Here is a 20,081-nt window from a genome sequence, read left to right as displayed (position 1 = left end):
GTTTGTGTGTGCTATCATTGATAGAAAGTGAATGACTACTTGCTGGAAGGTAAGGAAGGAAGCACAGGATGTAAGGGGGGGGGGGGGGGGGGTAACAATTTGCAATAAGAAAACATGCTGCAAAAAAGTCCCTGTGCTGTTTATCTTCACAATTTATTATTATTACATTTTTAAAATGTCCAAAGTGATGTGATCAAATTGCTTCTCTCACCGAACCAACACTGCAAAATCAAACAACTCTTCGGTAACTGTCACATATGACAAAATAAATCAGTGAATCCTTCAATTAAAGACGCAAGAGGCGGCAAATGTCTGGCTTTTTTGGGGGGAGGGGGGCTTATAATTCCTTCATTGTAGAGATAGGACAGTGGATCGAGTCGGAAATTAGGGAGAGAGAGTGGGGAATGACGTGGGAAAGGAGCCACTGGTCGTATTTGAATCCGCTTTGAGGGCTAAAGCCTCGGTACACGGGACACGCGCCCTTACCACTCGGCCACCGGCGCTCCCATGTGTATAACTTTTGATTGAAAATGACAGACGGTTAATGGGCTATCAAAAGAGTTGACAGTTTTCCTCTCATGACCTACGTGATTAATCAACTTATTACTGAAGCTAAAGATTTTTAAAATGCAGTCTTTAAAGGAGAACAGTCTTTGAGGCGCGCTTCATCGATGTTTGCAATCCACATTCACAAGTGATCATTAGCCAGACCAGATAGCATTTAAAAAAAACTCCAGTTAATTAAACCCTCAGTGCATCCTTCTGAATAAAAGGCCATGACAATGCAATAAAAATAAAGAACAGCCCCATACCTATATTGACAACAAACCTTGCCCTCTGCCAATGGGAGGAGCTTGGTCATACCTTAACAACAGAGCCTGAAGTCCCAAGATAGACTCTTCTATATTCTTGGATGTAGATGTTGGTGGAATGAATTAACGAACGTGATTTAATATGCAGTCCCTTTACAACCTTTAGGAAGCTCAAGATCTAGCACTTAATATTGATGTAATTGATGATTGAGGATGTTGTTGATGCTACTTATAACTGATTTTTTTTTTTTTTAAATCTACTTCTATACTCTCTGTGCATTGCCTGTCAGCACCTACGTCTGTCCGACCTGACTGGAAGCTGTTTATTGGCACTCACTGACCTTGTTTCCTCCTCTCTAGACCTGGACCTTGACAGTGGCTTCCTTAAAATGTATACCGGAGCTTGTGCAGCCACACCCAATGTAGATACAAAAAAAAACTATTGTTGATAATCTTGGCCTTAAAAATGTTGAAAAACCTTTAAACAACATTTTAATCAACCTTTTGATTACCATGACATTTGATGCAGGCTCCCATGTTCTCTTCAGGACACACATTTTTATAATACTCTGTTATTTACAATGTGCAATGTAAAACAATGTATTCGTTATCAAAGTAAGCCATTCAAATGCAACAAAAAGTTGAAGTCACACTCGGTTTAAACAACAACAGTGATTCTATCATACAACCATATAACTGACTCATCCTTTTTATTAGTTGTAGGAAAAGCAGAACTCTATCAGACAATACATTCCCACAACCCCATCTCCTGTCACTCTCTCTCTCTCCGCTTTTTGTCTGCATCGTGTTTACAAGCACAAATGCACTGTGGTCCATACAGATGCATGGGCAATCATGCACACACAGCCGCATCTTGTATACACAAACAGTACATTTATGACAGAGCGATAAAGGAGAGTGAATTTGTGAGCCAGTCAGTGGAGAAGCATCTTTTCTGACAGTTGGCAGAAGTGAAGTTGCTAAGCAACCTTTGGCCTTGATGACAGGAAATGATGTCATGCTTGTAAGACAAATCACAAGCAGACACACAAATGCACTGGCAGCTTACAGGTGCACACATGCACACAAACGTGTAGACACCCAGACGCACACACAGATGCAGAGTGACCCTCACAGGGTGGAATAATGAGTTGTGATGATAATCTGGTCATGGGTTAAAACAATATATTAATCTTCTCTAATGGTCTCGCTGATCCATGAGTCCATTAAGGATGACCTTAGATATATATACATACACACGCCCATTTAAATGCATGGACTTAGCTGGGAATATGCTTTTAAGTAGGCTACAATACATTTGCTTCCCTTTCATTTCTCAGAGTTCTCTCAACCCGCCTGTGAACTCATCTCCTGCCTTCGACTTCCTTCATCTGTGATCCATAGTCACGCCATCCCCCCAACTGGATACACACACTAACAGCACATGCACATACACACACACCAAAACACAAAAACAATGAAGCTTATTGCTTTGTGCTATGGGAAAGAGAGAGTATAAAGGGCTGTATTTTGGAGCTGATGCATATAGGAGAAGATTTTTTTATTGTTAATCTGTCTCCCCTCCCGAGTTAAAAGTTGCAAGACTTACAGCTCCACACAGTGTTCAGTCCTTCTCACTGCAGTCGCTTCCCTCTGGGACCTTTTGCTTTAAATTATTCATGTTTGTAAAGGAACGAGCTGCCAAAGACCATGAAACTCACCATTATGTCAGCAAGCTGCTTTCGAGGGCATTGTACCAGGTAAATCCAGCTATCTCTATCACCCATAGGTGCTGGTTATATTTGGCCCTGTTGTACTTTGGGTTTCTTGTAAAAAATAATGACAGAAGCACATGATGAAAAGTTGGAAAAGATCTAGTCATTATGTCTATTTTGTACTAATTGTTGTGAAAACCATTATTCACATTAAAGCCAATTAATTAAAAAAGTTGTTTGAGTCTTTGGTGTGTTTTTACATGTTCTATCAGCTTCTGCGTTTCTGACTGAAATAATTGTATTGTAATCGTAAAATAAAGTGTATTCATCTATCAGCTGGAATGAACAAAGATTTGATCTTATTGAAGTCAAAAGCATCCACAAACAATTAAATGACATTTGATTTAAAAACAATCCTTTCTCTTTTAAATAATGGCCTGCTTAATAACTATTTTTTTATTGACCCAAAACCCCAAAATGATTAAAAATGCTTCATTGAAAAAAGGCAACACGGTCACACATTTATGTAAAAAGAACCTCACAATTATTGTTCACTTGGTAAAGATCACTTGGTCCTTACACAGTGAACATGAAGTAATACATATTTGCAGAGACCCCTTCAATTTTAAGGTGATTTTCCTTGAGTGTGTGTGTGTGTGTGTGTGTGTGTGTGTGTGTGTGTGTGTGTGTGTGTGTGTTCCTATCTTATCAATGATCGGTTCTTCAGCAGTGACTGTGTGGTAACACCTGTGCTTTCAATCTGTGGTGGTGGGCTGTGGGACTGGCCGGGGATGGGCCCTTGGCTGGGGGTGGTTATTTCAGAGGCTGGTAAGTGGGGGGATGCATTGGGGGTGGAGGGGGGTATTTGTCCTCCATAAAGAAGGAGTACAAAAACAAGCAACAATTAAATAAAGAGGGTGGAAATCAAACAAATGGGAAACAAAATATATAAAAAGGAATACGCTAAAAACAATAAATACTGACCAGCTGACTACTCTAGGAAGACACAGTCCTCGACTGGGCTGGCACCTTCCTCCTGGTCTGGGTACAGCTCTGGATAAATAGACTGCCTGAAAACAAGTTGTGCTGCTTGGGGTGACTGGTTGGGGTTGCTGGTGGTGCGCCTCTCTGGTGGCCTGGCCCTGCCCTGCAGATCACTACTGATAAGCACTGTAAAAGTGATATAGTTGTTTTTTCCCCCTCATAATTGTTGTAGAAGTCCACTGTTATTTACACATAAATACGTCTGTATGCATGTGTTTATTAATTTGTATACTCAACAAAACACCAATTCATTTATTACAATAATTATCGCTTATTTATTTTATTATTTTGTATACTTTTCTTTCCTCTCTCCCCCCACTTGATTATCTACCGATATTATAACTCTAGATCCTAGACCTGTCCATACAGATCCATTATATTATATTTGTATGTTTATACATTGTCTGTGTATTGTCTCTGTATTCATCTCAATGTTTCTTGTCTTTTAGCAAACATTCCCTTATCATGTTTATTTCACCAGTACAAAAATTATAATTGTCCTTTTGCGACATTGAGTTTTAAAGTGCATCAAAAATCACTAATATACTTCATCGCAGTCTATGTAAGACTTCTCATACATACTTTTTAATTTAGCTGTTTGATATGCTTTGGTAGTCTATATTAATGAATCATTCCTTTTAAAACGAGCCTCTTACTAAATAATCCTTATCATATCCTCAGAACATACTATGTCATTATCCCTTGAATCCTTTTAATCATCATTTAGTGCATGCTTCCCTTAATTCAAGCCATTGCTGGGTTGTGTAAGTAATTGTAATAGACCACAGACACTGAAAGCCCAAGACTTAATGTTATTACTGTCTTTGCTCTGGTATTTGTTATCATTTAAAGAGACAGTGAGACATTTATTATGGAGCAATTGTGTTACGATACACTTGTGTGCACTTTCAACACAATTTAACTCTAACCAACAATATGTTTACAAGGAATTCCATCACTGGTTTCTTTAATTAGAAATGTATGCTTCTTTTTATTTTATAAAGTATCGTTATTGTTTACCTGTGACATGTAATAACCGGGCCAAAAATGTTCAGCTTAAGTATTTTAATAGTACTAGAAGTAGTTTTGGCTGTACACCTGTTGAAACTTTGTCACACCTCTCATCTGTGTAACCATCATTGTGAGGTCACAAAACAAAGAACAGTTCAAACACCGATTAGAGTAAAACTTAAGACAGTTTCATGAGGTCAAAACATTTTAATAAAAAAAAGAAAAAAATAACTACTTATTTGTAAGAACATTAATCCTCCACTTTGCCGGAAATCACACTTTAACATCATGTTCACACCACCTCACACACATTCACTCACTCAGACAATGTGATGGACAATTGCTGCACCTTTGGAACAAAAACATGCAGATTGATTTTCAATTATTAATAAACACATCCTAGATGTTTACAATCCAGTGAAGCATGAATGCATACAGGTTTGATTTAACTGTAAAGACCTTTCTGGTGAGTTTGCCTGTATTAGCACATAAATCACAAATTCTTTACTATCGACTATTTCCTCAGAGCTTCATAATCTTCCAGGTTTTAACTGGATTAAAACATGTTATATGTATGGAGATTAAACCTGGCTAAGTAGTAGCTTATCTGTTTTTGTTGCCTTCTTTTATTCACATCACAACTTCGTTCAAAACTAATCAAAACTGCACTGGCATGAACTGAAAATGACTGGCTGAATAAAAACGAGATTATCAACTTGGAAATGGTCAGCAGAAAGATATTGTAATTGATTTGTAGCTAATGTGCTAAAACATGCTAAAACACATAGTAGTCTTTGAAAAAGAGCACACAAGTATCCCCTCTGCCATGAAGGTTATTCAGCATTTAAGCCTTGAACAGCACAAAGGGATGTGAGCAAAATAAACTGAGGAAAAAATTGTTTGTATGTGAAGCAACAGTTCATCTCTATTTACAAATGAATCATACAGAGAAAAAGCTATTCTTTCTCTGCAAAGAAGCAATCACATCCCTGAGCACAGCATTTATTCCAGTCGCTCTGGCATACTGCTGTGTGTGATCAGTTATCTTCCAGTCTTTTCTGGCTCGCTCTAGGTTGATCACAGTAGTGCAGTACGGCATGTCTCTCGAAATTTTCCTGACCCAAAGTCAAAAAAGATGCAGAAACTTCAGTAGCTGTAAGCCAGGCACGACAAAACTGTGTGAGTGTTGGGGTCCTGCAGTGACATGAAGTATTTGAGTAACAGTCACACAGCCCTCCTCCAGTGTCTCGAACAGTCTAAGATCCATCTCATCTCTTCCCTTTGAGTAGCACATGGAGCAGCATGAGCCGTTATTCCTGGATTCATCATTATCTCAAGGTTACAGGAGTTTTTGCCTATTAACATGGAACCTTTTCCTCTTCTTCCTCTGTCTTCTCCTCCTCTTCCTCTGCGTCTTTATCTTTGTTCTTTTTGTGTTTCTTCTTCTTGTGTTTGTGCTTATGCACCTTGTGTTCCCCTTCTTTTTCCTGGCTGCCATGCTTCTTATGCTTCTTGTGTTTTTTATGTTTCTTGTGTTTCTTCTTCTTCTTGTCTGTTGTAGTGGTAGTGGTGGTGGTTCCCGAGCCGCTGTGGTTGCTCAGGGTGGGGCTGTTGGAGGCCTGGCTGAGAGAGGGACTGAGGCTGCCACTCCTCCCTCTCTCCGGCTCAGATCCTTCTCCTTCGCTGTAATCTGGAACAAAAGCAGCCTCGTCTGTCTCACGGCCCAGGTCAGAGCACAGACGCTGTCTCCTGGGCTCTGGGCCACGAGTCTCCTCTCGTCCTCCTCCACCTCTCCCTTCTGCTGCTCTTTCCTCCTTTCCAGTCACTACTCGCCCCTCTTCTCTTCCTACTCCTCTTCCCTCCTCTCTTCCTGCAGCTCTTCCTTCTTCCCTTACTCCTCTCCCTTCATCCCTCACAAGCTTTACTTTTTGTTTATCTGAATTGGTCTGTGTTGTCCTGCCACTTTTGCCCTCCTCCTTTGGTGGTCTCACTTTCTTCTCTTCTCTCATGACTCCTCTCCTCTCCTCCCTTGTTGTCTCCAGTCCTGTACTTCTGACAGGTTTCTGTGCTTCAGCCTGAACCTCTCTGCCTCTTACCCTCTTTGGCACTGGTGACGGCTCCTTGGGAGCACTCGGTCCATTTTCCTGGCCCTCTTCATCATCTTCTCTCTCCCATTTGGAGCGAGGAGGAGGCTGAATGATTGGCTCCTCTCTGGCAGGGCTGGGTGGGGGGCTGACAGTTTGGCTGCAGCCTCTGCTGTTCACAGGGCTGGATGGGGGCTCTTCTGCAGGTTTGGAGGTGACACTCTTCTGGTCTTTGTCCGACTCCTGCCTTGTTTCTTGAGTTGACCTAATGCAGAGTGAAAAAATGATTAAAACGCACTGATTGAGCATTGCATTTAGTAACAACTGTGTGACTAACTGTGTGGACTTTTAAACAAAATAAGTAATAGAAAGGCACAACAGTCTCACCTCAGGGAGCTCGCTGTTGGGCTTGTTAGGGCTTTACGGCTGATCTTCGGTTTGCGTTTCACAACAGTTTCCTCACCATCTTTTACTGCTGGAAGAGGAAGTGGGACACAGAAATGAAACACTATTAATCAATGCTTAACCAGACGGCACAAAACGAAATCAAAGTCTTCTCAGAGGCATGCCCTTACACACAGATTCAAATTACCTTCTCGGTTAGCAGCAAGTGGTTTCTCCCCTGAGGGTACACTCCTCTCTGCTCTGTCCTTGGAAACACTCCTGGGAGAAATAGGAGAATGTAATTACATTTATTAAATGTGTTTACAGAACCACTGTAACAGGCTTCTTTCTATCATAGACAAGGGATGTTGCTTTGATAAGCAAGAGGTACTGAATTTAACAGACCTGTCAGATTTTGAAGCTCTTTCTGACCCCTCTCCTCTTTCCTTGGAAGATGCGCTTTGTTTTTCCTGATGGTCTACTGCTCTCTTGGGGACAGCTGATTTCTCTCCAATGGTCATTTTATCCAGAGAGACAGACCTGCCTCCTGCACTTCCACTACTGGACCTCTTTCGTTCTGTCCTCACGGATCTTTCTCCGTCAGAGTTTCTGTCTACTGTTACAGAAACCTTCTGTGAGCTTGATCCAGGGACCCGGTCCCTCTCTCTGTCAGATGCCACGCCTCTATCTCTGTCTCGGTCTGATCCAGAGACTCTGTCTCGGTCTGATCCAGAGACTCTGTCTCGATCTGATCCTGAGACTCTGTCTCGCTCTGATCCTGAGACTCTGTCTCTGTCTGATCCTGAGACTCTGTCTCTGTCTGATCCTGAGACTCTGTCTCTGTCTGACCCTGAAACTCTGTCTCTGTCTGACCCTGAGACTCTGTCTCTGTCTGACCCTGAGACTCTGTCTCTGTCTGACCCTGAGACTCTGTCTCTGTCTGATCCTGAGACTCTGTCTCGCTCTCTGTCTGGTCCTGAGACTCTGTCTCGCTCTCTGTCTGGTCCTGAGCTTCTGTCTCGCTCTCTGTCTGGTCCTGAGCTTCTGTTCGGCTCTCTGTCTGAGCCCTGCAGTCTCTCTCCAGCACTCCCTTGTCTTTCTCTGGAGACTCCCCTCTCAGCAGACGACGATCGCTCCCTTTTTCCAGCAGTTTCCGCTGTGCTGCTGGGTCTGTCTCCTTCAGTATTAGCAGCAGATCGATCCGAAGTTGAAGGCGTCTTCTCAGAACCTGGTGTTCTGTCTGAGGGTGGTGTCTCAGTGCTGCCTTTTCTTCCCAGATCTCTGTTTAGCTTTATCCTCCTCTGGGCCAAGGGCTTCACCTGAATAAGGACAAAAGTCAGAGACAAGAATTCACCAGGTGTTTCATCAGAAAAAGTGGACACACCAATTCTAAAATGATAGGCCTTTTAGAAAGTATGGATCAAAAGAAATGTAATAACCAACATAACCATAAATAAGATCACTGTCATTTCTAGATATCTGTCTTAAAAATAACTAGTACTATACATTTTATACTAGGGCCACGATTTAGAATGAGTTTCATTCTTTACTAAACTATTAATTATTTAGATTAAATATTAAGGGGTAAAGGTTTTCAAAAGCCAAAATGGCTCTAAAATGTCTAACCCTGAAACTCAAATATTCAGTTGTCATACAGTAGGAAAGCAACCAGAAGATGGTCACATTAAGAAGTTCACATTAAAGAACTCTAAAAAGGTTGATTACAACATGTTCTGAGACTCCATCAGGAGCCACAGATAAGATGGGAAGTTACTTCATCAACGTAACGCCTGATTTTAAAGTTATTCAGAATTGCAAATTGCTCCTGTTGTTTGAGGAGAATGAACAAGCAGTAGACCCACCTGAAGATCCATCAGAGGTCTGATTGATCCTCGATCTGCATCATCCCGACTCATCTCACGGCTCCCTGGTAAGGGCAGAAGACCAGGTCTGTCTGAAGGGGGTGGGAGTCTGTGGAGCGGGGGCTGATGAGACATGTGTGAGAGGGACATGACATCAGCCCCTAATCCATCTATTCTCCTCAGCTTTCCAGGAGGAGGTCCAAGCAAAGAGCGACCCTCAACTCCCATCCTTCTCCGGCTGTCGCCCGGGGAGGGAGGTCTATGGAGGAGTGGGTGTCCATGTTGATGGGGGGTAGGAAGGAGACCGCCACCCTGTGGAAGATCTCTTCTCCCCCGAATGTCATGACCCAGTCTAGGAGTGTCATGAAGGGAGGGATGGAGTAGAGGAAGGTTGTGGGAGGGAAGAGGAGGGGTCTTAAGTAGGGGAGGCCTCACTGAAGAGCTTTTACTCTTCTCCTTTTTAGGTGTGGAGTTGGGGGCTTCTTCTGTTTTTTTACTAGTCTTGATCGGTTTTGTGGCTGAAGAGGAGGAGAATGAGGATTCTTTCTTTTTGGTGGACAATCCTTCACCTATCTTTTTCTTCGCTTTTTCACTCTTCGCCTTCACACCCTCCGTTTTTATCTTAGCTTTCACCTTCAGTCCCTTGTCCTTCTTCGTCTTGTCAGACGGAGTCTTGGATGTTGCTTTGGTTGAGGGTTTAACAGATGAAGCAGAGCTTTTAGAGGCTGGAGCTTTAGTGGTTGTAGTCCCACCTGGAGGCTTTGATGAAGTGGGGGATGTTTTATTAAGTGAAGGAAGTTCGTCCATTGGTTCATCTCTGACAGGTGTAGCATCACCTCTGTCTACTGACTGTGATGGCTCTGAATCCTCCCCAGTCCTCTTCTTTTTTACTTTCTTTGCCTTCAAGACTTTAGTGCTGGACTTTGTCCCAGATGTGGAAGAGGATGAGGGATGGTGAGGTGGAGGACCTCTCTCCTCTCTCCCTCTTCTCCCTCTGCCCTGGGGGGAATAATCTCTTGGTAATGGAGACATTCTGTCTCGCTCCCTGTCTCTGCTGCCACGACCTCTGTGATGATGAGAGGGATGTTGGTTTTCATAATCTTTGTAGTATTTGTTGTACCAGTCTGCGTACTGCTTCTCCCACTGCCGATACCTCTCTCTTTCCCAGCGCTCATGGCCTGCAGGAGTTGGACCATTCACTTCATAAGGTTCAGGCTCCCGCGGAGGTTGCTTTCGCCCACCAGGGCTTCGGCTCCTGTAACCACCAGGGGAACGAGACCTAGACCTGAAGGGCCCTGCTCCCTCCGCTCCCTCCCAGGCTCCTCCACGGTAGGGGGGAGGAGTCCGTGGTGAGCCAGAGCGCTGATACCCAAAAGACCTTGAACGAGAGCGGGATCTTGTACGTGAGCGTCCATAGCTGCGTCCATTGCGTCTGGAATAAGGCGAGCGTGGATAAGATCGGCCATGGGAGCGTGACCGGGAGCGGGATCTACTGGGAGAATACGAGTAAGACCTGGATCTTGATCTGGATCTAGATCTGGACCTAGAGCGAGAGTAAGGAGAACGGCTGAATGGAGAGCGACTGTATGACCGTGATCTGGAAAGGAAAGGATTGAGAAGACCAGAAGGAATCAAGTGAAGAAAGCAGCTTGTGCAAAGGAAATAAACATATGTAATTCATGTAAGAACTAAAAGTTGATTAGATCGGCGGTCTTATGAACTTACCTTGAATAAGATGGTCTTCGTCTCTTTGGTGCATTTCTGTACTTCATAAGCTCTTTGTGGAAGTCTTTAGTAAATTCATCCAGTTTGGATGTTACTCTGCTGATAGATAGAAGGACAAAAACACTTAATTTCAAAATGTCTCCAATTTTGCACACTATATGATGTTAAAGTTCTCATGAAACAGCTATCTTAGCAATATTTGACAAACAATGAAGTTCACTGCAAAAAGAGGAATGCTAGAGACTAGCTTGGAGTTGCTGCGGGTATTGATACGTGCTCCAATAAATATACCTTGATATTGGAAATCAACAATAAAAATCACAAGTTCTAGCAGCGCTTAAAGTCCAAAATAGAAAAGACTCACTTGTCCTGTCTGTGGTGCCGCTGTCTGTAGAATTCTTCCTTCGAGAGGGGGGGTTGAGAGAGGGGGGGAGGGAGAGGGAGAAGAGGAGGCTGGGTACCGGGGGCAACCCATGGAGGGTTGAGCACTGGTGGTCCAGGGGCATAAACAGGCTGGGGCTGGTAACTGAGGGGAGGAGGGAGGAGGCCAGGGGCAGAGGTGTAGGGTGGAGGGTAGGACTGCGGGGGAGGCGGGTACAGGGATGGAGCTGGGTACACTGGAGGAACTGGAAGAGGAGGAGGAGCTGTATGGAGCATAGGGGAGGGGCGCTCTCCTCTACTTCTGAAAGGCCTGCTATGAAGAGAAGAACACAAACAATGTGAGACTTGTGTATTACAATACAAATGTTTGAATTGCAGACAGTCCTAAAGACAAGGTTACCTCTCCCAGTGTCTGCCTCCTCCTCTGTTAGAGTGGTGGGCTCGTGACTGGTGACCTAATAGAGCAGAGACAATTTATTAGCTTCAGATCACATTTTCTGCTGAAAGCAGGGTACCCCAAGGATTCTCAAAGTTTAATTTAAGCCATAAAAATAATTGTTTACATTTTAAACCCGTTACTAGCTGACAAAACAGTGACAAAAACAGCTCCTCCTTCCCTAAACTCTCTCATCCAGTCTACACTCCTGCTAGCTCTCTGTTAGCACCTTTAAGAAAAAGCTAAAGTGCTCTTAAATGAACACCTACAGTTCGCACTTAATATTTAAAATGATGATCAGGTTGATGATAATGACGATAATGCCATTTTTAGGTTGGTTTTGATGCTGATTAAAACTTTCCTGCACAGCTGTCAATTTTTCTGCATTACTAGTTGCAGTTGTTGTTTAGCCCTATTCATGTAGGATTCCAAAGCCAGAACACCCACAGTGCCCAACCTGACAGTGTTGCGGCACCAACCACATAGGGCCTCACGGTCATTTCCTGGAGCAGGGCTAACCCACTTGTATTATGGGTAATGCTGCCAGAGAGTATTAAAATTACCCTCTTCAATTCTAACACAATGAGCCACCGCACCATGTAAGACAGACATAAGGGTAAATTATACAAAATGGGATTCCGATATGAGCTTCAAATCAGTACATTAAAGAGTGAAGTACCTGACGTAATCAGTAGCTGTGCTGTCATAATATCAAAATCATCCATACTAGTGAGTTAAAAATGTATATAGACAAAACATCAAATTAATTTGAAAGTTATTTATGGTGTTACGCTACTTGTTAAAACGAAGGGAAGGGAAGACTGTGTGCAAACTGAATTTAAGAGGTTTTTGTTTGTTCAATTTTTTTTGTGTGGTCTTTATGCCTTTTGTGATAGGACAGCCGAAGAGAGAGAGGAAATGATGATAGTTAAGAGTGGGGGATGACATTGAGTAAAGGGCTGAGGTCAGAGAAGAACCCACAGCAGCTGGGATGAAGACTATAGCCTCTGTACATGGGACGCACAACTTAACAGCTAGGTTATCCATTGGAAGACTTTTTAACGAAATTCAAGACTTTTAAAGGCCCTAATTTTACTTGAATTTAAGACTTTTTGGGTACCCTGTGTAAAAGATCGACTATAAACTTCTTACCTGATGATTGAGGTTGTCTTATTGGTGGCAAGTGGCCAGCAAAGTTTGAATGGTAGCCCTGTTGGAGATATGACAGTGATGGGTTAAGTTACAGTTTCTCCTGTTCACAATTTGTCAAATAACTTCAGATCTACAGTCTCAAAGCCATGAAGTTTGCCCTTAAAAGAGGTAAAGCGAACACACCTGTGAGCCGGATTCTGAGTTTTGAGATGAGTCTGGTGTCACCGTAGGTTCTGGATCTGACTCACTAAAACATACAAACAGGTAAAAAATATTGGTCCTCATTTCAAATGTCATCAATTGAGCACAGACTTTAACGTATCTAAGAATAAGCTTACCCCGGTGGAGGTGGTTCACCCTGGCTGATAGAGTGAAGAGGAGAATGGTTTTCAGCAATAGGTGCAGGACCTGGTGAAGAAACTTGTTCTTCCAGAACAACAGCAGCATGAGGAGGAGTCGGAGCAGCGGTCGCAGCAGAAGCAGAAGCTGGGGCAACCGGATCAGGTGTAGGTGCAGGTGCAGGTGTGGGAGCTGGCAGCTGTGCTTGAGGGGCTGTGAGGGGGACACTTGGAGGAGGCGGATGTGAGATGTTGGCTAGCAGTGGGTCCTGCTGTCTTGAGTGCAGAGGCCTAACGAGTTGAGGGCGAGGTGGAGGTGGAGCTGCATTTTGAAGCTGTTTGCGAGCATGTTTGGTGTATCCAGTCTCATTCTTAAAGTTATTCACGGCCTGCACAAAGACAAAAACAAAGACATTTTAAAAATAGAAGTTTTAGTTTTTATTGAGTTGAATAGAGTTCACGTACCGTAAAAAAATCCAGTGTATAAGGCGTACTTTATAACGTATAATACCTATTTTTCCCCCTAAAAAGTTGGCTGCGTGCTATATAGCGGTGCAATTTCTATTCCGGATTTTACCGTAAATAAACCAAACAATGAAACATGACGAAAAATGTGCATTTTCGTTGTTACCTGTCGAAGAAACTTGTTGGCAATGAGATTATCAGGTGAAACATCGGCCTGTTTGCATGTGTAGCAAATGTGCTCCTCTGAGTCTAACAACGTAGTCCTGATACCTGAAAAGAGAAAAGTAAAACTCTTCACAACCTGCAGAGAAGGTGAGTTTCGAGAGGAAGAAGACATAACCCCAACCTGCCTAGTCTACATATCCCCTAGAACATTCTAACATCACAGGGATTAATATAAAAACAACCAAATACAAATACACAATGGAATATAAACATATAGAAACCATTGTGTTAAAAAAAATAAATCAAAAACAGAATTTCGACAGCTTCTTAAAATGCATTATGTCCTGGGAGAGTAGTTCTTTAGAGAGTTCACTGTTGGATAAATGGATTGTTTGAGCTATTTCAAATGGGGATTTAATATCAAGCACTACAAACATGGACAGTGATACATGCAGGCTAATAATGTTTTAGGAAAATAATAAAGGACTCTATAATAATTTTCTGGAGTGCACTTCACTTTTATAATTTTGATTTTCAATTTTATGATGTAGAACTTACAATCATCGCAGTAACTGTTTCCACAACAGGGTATTACTACTGCATCGGTCATCAGATCATTACAGATTGGACACAAGAGTTCATCAGGGATCGGGTCTGTATCGTCTTCAGATGACGACTGGTCGTGTGGAACAAACGGAGGACGCTCCTTCTTCCCTTGTGCATACGCCTCCCTGTACAAACAGATATGTATTTTAATTTTGAGGGCTGAAAAAGAACAATTCAACACTAATATGCTCCACAGGTTTACTAAAAGTGTATTTGTGGGTGTCCCTGTTTACGACGTACCTATCTATAGCAGGTATAGCGTATTCTCCAGTGCTGGTTAACATTGCTCCCTTGGTGCCTGGCTCTGCTTTCACCATGAAACTCTGTGGGATGCCCTTACTAGTTCTTACTGGCTTCGGACCCTCCACACTTTTATCCTGCACCTGAAAAGTTACAACAAAACACAACCATCTTCTTAAAAGTGAATCACTACTTTTTAGAAGTTACACAACACTGAAGTAAAAATTAATGCCAAAGGCTACACAAATCAAACAATAATTACCATGAGTAAAGGGCATTGCCGAATGTAGTGACCAGCCTTTCCACAACGGAAGCAGGTGTAGTGAGCAGGTGGAGGCCCAACCGCTTTCTTGGAGTAACTAAAAAGACAAGTTGCATAAATGTTTCAAAACTATAAACAACTAGCAAGTGATAAGTACACTAATACATGAGCTTAAATGTGAACCAAGACTTTGACTTGAAGCCAATAAAAGCACTAGGTTTGTGAATACTAACTGTATCGGGTCATATTCGTGATTTGACTGTGACATCATGGCTCTAATCTTGTCATCTTCTGATGCATTTGCATCAACAAGGTTTGCAGTCTAAAACACAAAAAGAAAAGCAGGGTGTGAACCAGACATTAAAAATAGAAAAATCGATTGAACTTCAAATAATAAGGAAGTACTGCAGGTATTTATACAAACAGTACCTTTGCGAGTTGGGCAAGTGACATAGAAGGAGAAGAATCAGTCTGCAGGAGAATCAAAGTACAGATATTAAAAGTGTTAACACATTGTGTAATAAATAAACAGTGGAAGATATAAGCCCAGATAGTCCTCCACCACATCTGTGTCCAGTCCATTTGTGTCTCCATCCATTTCTTCTCACCAAAATTAAATACTCCAAGTACTTGAAATGTAAAGGTATGCGAGGATGAGGGTTTAAATCAAGACAAGGTTTACTCTGCTGTGCGAATATAATCCCTGTGCTGACACCGCTGAGTCATGCTTTGGGAAAATGTTTTAAAAGCCTCATCTACAGCTATGTCTATTCAGAGTTGTTTAGATTGACGAGATCTAAATTGTAGACAGAATATACCCAGAAATACCTTAAACAGTTATGTTATCTATGAAGAGGAAGGTACATTTTAAAATAAAAGCTTTTATGCTTATGTTATTTTAACCTTAAAAAAAAAAAAGTATTCATAATGAAAGTAGTGTCTACTCCCTTGCCAGGAAATATAAATGTATTACAGCCTTCATACAAAATGCACCTTTGTGCAGTTAGTTGTTGGTTAAAAAAAAGAAAAGAAACCCAGTATGACATTTTAAAAGGAAATTAAATGATGAAGATTGTCTCTGTATGGGCATTCAAAATAATTTGAATCGTGATAAACCAGAATAATATGAAGGGTCATTGAAAAGTATGGCAAACTACAGCTACTTTCCATATTAACAAATCTAGACCAGTATCTATCCTGGGCTCATGTCACACATCTTTCAGTTGAGGTCCTAAAGCTTCCGCTGCAATGCCAATTTCTGAGAGAAAATATAATTTAACTTTAGCTCACAATTTGTCTTTGCCATCCATCAGTCGTTTTTTTTATTTTTTTGCATCACCTTGCGGATAACAAACTTTCTACAAACTCATCAAAACCAGTTCTGCTTTCTGTAAATTAATGAGCCAGCAAGGCATGGTGCGAAGAAGCTTCAAAGAAAATAGGGCGAAAACTTCAAAAAGGGATTTTTGGTGGGACCCTTGCGTAGAGATGTTCCTTTAAAGAAACATAAGTACAGGTCCAGAGTTCCTTCTAATTTGTACCTAAACAAACCCTCAAACAACAAAGTGATGCATGAAACATCTTTGTAATTAGGTCCCAAGCACAGATGAAAAACAATCCTATTCATACAACAAACAAAACTTCAACTGTGGAGAAGTGAAGCATCTTTAAATCCATAAGAAAAAAGCTAGTGGGCACAGCGGTCCGTCATGATAAACGGAGTTCGGAGGAAAGACTGGGTATTGCAGAATGCTGTGGAGGGAACACACATGGATCTGGTGAAAGTGGTTCTGACACTGAACCACTGAACAACTTTATTGACAGGTTCTGCAGCTTACAGCTTACAGGACACACTACACCAGTATACGTCTCACTGCAGCAACCATGGAGGGCTTTCAGAGATTAACATGGTATTTAGTTTACTGATAGCGTCTCAGATCACGTCTACTTCAGTGACAAAGTCACAGCATCTCAGTTTTCAAAACTAGCTTCACCCCATTCCTTCCAAACTACAGTTGTAACAGTAAACTTAGATCTAGTTTCTGCTTCCTTGTAAAACAAACACTTAGGAATCTAAGCTGTTCAAAACATTTAACTCATCAGGAAGAATCTGTGAACCTTTAAGGTTTAAGAGTAACGTGCAATCCATACTCAATGCAGAATAGAACATCTTCATGATGAAATTGTACAGGACAAAACATGAGACATTGGTAGATGTTATCAGAGTAAGATTTTCAAATAAATATCAATGGTGAGTATTGTAACTGTAATAAAAGATAAATACAATCAATCCCAGCCACAATTGACTCTGCTTGGTCTTCAACCACATATTAAATCAAATATTTTCACAGAAAATAAAATTACATGAATTATTCATACAAATGAACCATGTTTTCCTTTTACAAACCCCTTTAAAAATACATTAACTGGCCTGAAGCAGGCTACAAAACCATTTCATTATGAAATACATTCTTTTACAATTTAAATGGTTTCTCAATCACTTATAAAGTGGCAACAGTTCAACACTTGATAAGTTGGGAGAATAAAAAAAAACAATAGTGGCTAGTCTGTTGTTTCTCTGTTCAACCTCATCTCACTCAGCCACAATAAAAAAAACTTTAATCTGCTCATTTGAAAACAAAGGCAGGGTTTTTATAGAGAAACAACAAACTACTTCAACTGTGGTACCTCATGAAACCCGGGACACTCACAAAAAACATCAAATCACATGTAGAGGTTGAGATCTCAACACATATGTTACCAACACACAGTGAACAGAAGATACAAACAACTCGATCTTTGTTGACAGAATGTTTTCAAGAAAGGTGATTAAAGCCAGAAAGAAGGGGAGAGGGAGAGAGGTGAGAGGAGGGGAAGAAGAGAGTGTTGATTTGTGGTTTGTTTTACATACGGGTCTAGAAGATCCGACCACAGCTGTGTCAGAACGATCTCTGTGGAAACAAAAATAGCAGAGAAATCAATCAAAAGCTGATGCTTATCTTTAGGGCTTTAACTTATTAAGAGAGTGTACTTCATCATGATTGTAGTAATCATTTCATTTCTCATTTCAAGTATACATACACAATGAACGTCCTGCCAGCGGGCTTTACTCCACCAATTGGAGTGCGACGGACGATCACAGATGAGTGTTTTGGGATGTGGGCTTCATCGTCAGTATACTCTTTAAAACACATGGTAAAAATTCATTAAAAACATAAAATTCAATGACAACTTAACATCTATACTAAAAGACCTTAACATCCATAGTTTAAAACAATATAAGTCAACCAAATAAGACAGTAATGAAGTAACTAAGATATGTACATGTAGCATTTTTGGTAGTTAAATGAGAAGCCAGTGGTCTTCGATAAGTTTATTGTTGTTCGAAGAACCGCCCAATTTCAGTGTGAACAATGATATATTAAGGATACCTATTTACACCTTTCATGTTGGCAGTTGATACTCATAATTTAGATATGTGACTTAGTACAAAAATGTAATTTGAGAAATTAACTTTTATTAAAAGAAGTGATTTTTGAAGAGGATGTGTGGCAATGACAAACAAGAAATCTGGAGAGGCCATCTTGGGTTTGGGGAAATTATCATATTATATTTTTCTCTTATTACTGACATTTAATGTATTTTTTATTTTATTTGTCAATTTTATTTCATTCAAAAAACAAAAAAACATAAAATCTCAAATTTTGAATGAAAAGGCGCAGAAAGAAGATTAATCTTATAATATCCGCCCCTCTTTTACAGAAACATTGTAGAACATCGTAGACAACAAGAGTGGGACAAGAAGACACTTTGGAGATCAATAAACTTGAGTTTTAAACATTGAATTATGCAACACTGACGTAAATCGTGATTGTTTAAAAACGACCATTAAACAGTTTTCAGGACCCCAAAAACTACAGAGCAGAGACTGTTGGATACACAGTTGTCCCCTTATATAAATGGATGTTACACATTTTGGTTGTGTGTCAGCTGACGACTTACCTTCTCGAGTCTGCGCATTGGTAATTTGCAGGTCGCAGTCTGTGGCCTTGAGGCGCTCTCGGCCCATGATCTGCCTCTTAAGCTCACTGAGGGTGATATGCAGCCCATCGAAAGTGACTGTGTTGTATTCCAGTTTGGAAGAAAACTTATAGTGAACACACGACATTTTTTTTTTTTTTTTTTTTTTTACAGGTCTAGGAACTTCAAGTCAATCAAGCACAAGAAAAGAAAAAGAAAAAAACAACACAGGCCTGTGTTATAATCAAAATAAAACAGCGTTAACACTACACACAAGAGGGCTGAATCTGGTAACTTTAATGTATAAACCTTCTTTATATATTGGCTGGAAACACTACAGATAAAGAAAAGGGACTAAAACGAGGGGTGGGGGAGGTGTTCAGGTCGTGTGTAACGACAGAGTCCTTGTTATTGCCAAAGAAAAATAATCGCGATGCGAGGCCAGGGCGCCATTGAGCGGCCCCCCAGTGTGCATCCACAGTTCTTTGTGCGAGTCCGATAAATAACAACAGTGAGCCACCAAAATCCCAACAGAGTCCAGGAGGTTTAGAGAAAATCTATGACTTGGATGTAAATGCAAAAGTCCGGTGGTGGTGAATTGTCCCCTTGTTGGAAGCACAGGCCGCCTCGCTACCAGCTCGCTGTGCAGCTCAGCGGAGGGCCTGTGATCTCTTCAGTCCGTGTGGATATAATGTTTAAAAAGTCAAGATGAGACTCCAAAAAAAGAAAAAAGCGTCCATATATCTTCCACTAGTCCACAAGTTTCATGTTATTCCAGAGTCCTTACGTGTGTTTTTTGGGGGGTTTGTTTGTTGAACGAAAATGACCGAATAGTTAAATTAGCCGAGTAGCTAACGTCGATGCTAACATGCTACACACCACTTTGCCAAACAAAAAGCTAAACCAACGCTAACAGTTACTGCCCACGTAGGCTTTCAAAAAATATCTACAAAATCCAACCGCTTGTGATCCCAACACTCCTCGTCGATATACGATTATCTTCCATAGTGTAAAAAATAAATTAACAACTCCAGTGTTGATTTTTTTTTTTTAATCCAATCCGGTTCTGTTGTTCCGAGGTGCTTCTCTCTCCTCGCTGTTTCATCAAAATGGCGCTGACCGGAAACGGAAGTAAACGCGAAGGCAAGAAGTTAAGATTTAACCGACTTTATAATAACTATATAATATATAATCACAAAGTGTCTACTATATACTCGACATTAAAATGTGTTTTTCTGTAATTCATAGTTCTTGTCCGCTCTGCTATTAAATTAAGTGTTGGCATAACATCAGGCTAATATATTTTTGATGTTATATGTTAGACTTATATCTACTCTTTTATATTTTGTATTTTTAAGTTAAGTTTAAGTTTAAGCTTT

The 20,081-nt window shown here is 41.1% G+C and overlaps 1 protein-coding gene across 6 annotated transcripts; it reads right to left on the bottom strand.

Annotated features, from left to right (window-relative positions):
* Nucleotides 1-4,621: 4,621 nt before the first annotated feature.
* Nucleotides 4,622-19,819, bottom strand: LOC109988293 (E3 ubiquitin-protein ligase RBBP6-like). Of its 6 annotated transcripts, none has more exons than XM_065956241.1 (20): nt 18,685-19,819; nt 17,764-17,863; nt 17,594-17,633; nt 15,112-15,153; nt 14,916-15,004; nt 14,683-14,779; nt 14,421-14,563; nt 14,133-14,305; nt 13,576-13,679; nt 12,945-13,333; nt 12,790-12,853; nt 12,607-12,664; nt 11,419-11,473; nt 11,002-11,331; nt 10,638-10,736; nt 8,913-10,509; nt 7,456-8,369; nt 7,259-7,329; nt 7,054-7,141; nt 4,622-6,931 (listed from the first exon to the last, which is right to left on the bottom strand). In XM_065956241.1, exons 1-20 carry the CDS (start codon nt 18,848-18,850, stop codon nt 5,941-5,943), a joined length of 5,610 nt encoding a protein of 1,869 aa, XP_065812313.1. In that variant the 5' UTR covers nt 18,851-19,819; the 3' UTR covers nt 4,622-5,940. The 6 variants fall into 6 exon arrangements, with proteins under 6 accessions (XP_065812313.1, XP_065812318.1, XP_065812325.1 ...); XM_065956246.1 differs by having other exon boundaries at nt 7,054-7,138; XM_065956253.1 differs by having other exon boundaries at nt 8,913-10,455.
* Nucleotides 19,820-20,081: the final 262 nt, after the last annotated feature.

The sequence above is a fragment of the Labrus bergylta genome, chromosome 1, assembly GCF_963930695.1.
Source record: "Labrus bergylta chromosome 1, fLabBer1.1, whole genome shotgun sequence".
Lineage (NCBI taxonomy): Eukaryota > Metazoa > Chordata > Actinopteri > Labriformes > Labridae > Labrus > Labrus bergylta.
This window is presented reverse-complemented; position numbering and strand designations above follow the sequence as displayed.

What these genes read in the sequence shown, in the direction of transcription:
- LOC109988293 (XM_065956241.1), bottom strand. Translation starts at nt 18,850, where the DNA reads ATGTCGTGTGTTCACTATAAGTTTTCTTCCAAACTGGAATACAACACA. An exon ending in GCTGGCAGGACGTTCATTGT is followed by an intron (nt 17,634 to 17,763) that starts GTATGTATACTT and finishes TTGTTTCCACAG; the next exon opens with AGATCGTTCTGACACAGCTG. An exon ending in GGCAATGCCCTTTACTCATG is followed by an intron (nt 14,564 to 14,682) that starts GTAATTATTGTT and finishes GTAACTTTTCAG; the next exon opens with GTGCAGGATAAAAGTGTGGA.